At 33.0% G+C, this 2,080-nt stretch overlaps 1 protein-coding gene across 1 annotated transcript in view; it reads right to left on the reverse strand.

The window, feature by feature from the left end:
- LOC106469835 (ubiquitin carboxyl-terminal hydrolase 31-like) overlaps positions 1-2,080 on the reverse strand; it is a 56,622-nt gene that overhangs the window by 14,191 nt on the left and 40,351 nt on the right. Inside the window, exons 5-6 of the mRNA XM_013930345.2 lie at positions 1,284-1,395; positions 442-632 (exon numbers count right to left, since the gene is read on the reverse strand). Coding sequence (XP_013785799.2) covers positions 442-632; positions 1,284-1,395 — 303 coding nt within the window. The remainder of the gene's footprint in view (positions 1-441; positions 633-1,283; positions 1,396-2,080) is intronic.

The following is a 2,080-nucleotide window of genomic DNA, read 5'->3' on the forward strand; positions in this document are numbered from 1 at the left end:
CAAAAAGAGAGAGAGAAAGGGGGCCTGGCGAGGATGTTTGCCCCAGGGTCCATGCTGGCTCTCGACGTTCCTGCAGTATCACCAATCTATTACTGCTTCAAACATCTACCAATCAGGTCTACCCTAGTGTTTCAAATGTGCAAGGATTTTTTGGAATGAACAAGAGCTACAGCAAAAGTAAAATAAGTCAAAAATCTTGGTGCAAGACATTCTGTCAAGATTAATAGGCAATTCTGTTGTCATATAAAGCTATTTCAAATACAGTCTGTTTTTAAAAGCATTTTTTATGGATCTAAACATTAACTTTTAATTAATATTGACTCAAAATTAACAGCTAATTAGTATGGACTCAATTAATGTAGCTATAGACAAATTCTACAGTGTTAATAAGTAACATCACTAAAAAAAAACAGTTCTGTTCCAGCAGAATAATTTCCATACTCTTCCTTGGTCTCCTGGTCCCACTCTACGACTAGATTCAGATGTTGTGGCCCCATTAAAGGGGTAACTTTTGATGTGTCTAAAGCATGATCAACAGTTGGCATATACAATGGATGATCAACATCACTCGGAAGATAACACTTTCCAGGAATTCCACCAATGACCCTCAGACGTAGAACAATTCCAATGTTCTAAAAAAATACCCATAATCATTAGTTTCTGATCAAAGAAAGCTACTTAAATAGATAAGAACTAAAAATTAACCAAGTAATTAATATAGCCAATTTAATACAATATTATTCTAAGTGAGAATCATAAAACAAAATTTTATAATGATTAGAACACAATGACTCCATAGTTGGGTAACCTTGCTGTTATCAGTAATTTTAGGGTGTAAACCCAATAATATCTCATAAGGTTCAGCCATCTTAGAAGATTATACACTAAGCTAATAATGCGATTAGATCAAATGAATAAGTTTTCTTAAAGAAACCTAATCAACAACAGGAAATCACATACAGTTTTGAAACCTAGCAAGGTTCTGTGAGCCTTATGAAACAGTAACTATTCTTATAAAGAAAAATTGAACAACTGCTTAGTATGGTAAAAACCAATTAATTTCAGAAAACAATGTTAATAAATTTCAATACAGAAACTTGAAATGACTAAATCATTAAAATAACATAAACCAGTTGAAGAAAATGTCTAATAAAATTATGTTAAAACAGAGAAACACAGAATTTAATTGGTTATCTAAATGAGTGAAAAAAATTAATTTTTATTATGGAATTAAGAAACATTATCAACTGTCCAAGTGAAAACAATGAAACAAAGAATCTTACCTCTAATGAAACATCATTTTGTAAAATGTTACTCATTGCCATAAGTATCTGTTTTTGGATTTCTTTGAATGTGGATTCCCTGGAGATTTGGACAACGTATGGAGAACCAAACCTAACAAATCATAATAAAGCAATGTTTGTGATCCAGTTTACAGCAGACAAAAAGAATGATACACAATGCTCCTTGTTTCCAAATACTATAAAAAAAATTTAAGCAACAATTAAACACATATATGTATCTATGGTAATAATACATGGATGAGTACCTAAGCCTTACAGTCTATTTTTTTCCACTAGAAACAGTATTCTATGTGAAGGCTCTGTTTCTGGTCTTGAGTCTGCTGGAGGGTTCTTTACAATATACTGAGGTTAGTGTTGTCCTTTTCTATATATGCTTTCTATAGTCCATCAGTTACATGTGAATGAGAATTTCCAAGGGCACAGAATTCCATGGCTCATATCACTGAATAGTGTTGTTACGACAGCGGAAGTCACGTGACGCTGGTAACATGTGATGAATTTCTCGAATGATCATGAATTATCAAGGAAGACCGTGTTTGTTCGGGACGCCCTCTTTTTTAGTATATATATATATATATAAGCCTGGCAGAGAAAGCCTGTGGGAATGAATGCAGAGAGTTCCAGGTAATTTACGATTCTGTTTCAAGCTAGTGTTTTGCACTCGTAGAAAGCGAATTTATCGAGATTGGGAATTGCTGTGATTTATAGCGTGTTTTATAAAAGTAGTTAAGTTTAAAGTAACAGGAAATGTACTGATTGTGAAATTACTGTGTACT

Source organism: Limulus polyphemus, unplaced genomic scaffold (assembly GCF_000517525.1).
Source record: "Limulus polyphemus unplaced genomic scaffold, Limulus_polyphemus-2.1.2 Scaffold3676, whole genome shotgun sequence".
NCBI lineage: Eukaryota > Metazoa > Arthropoda > Merostomata > Xiphosura > Limulidae > Limulus > Limulus polyphemus.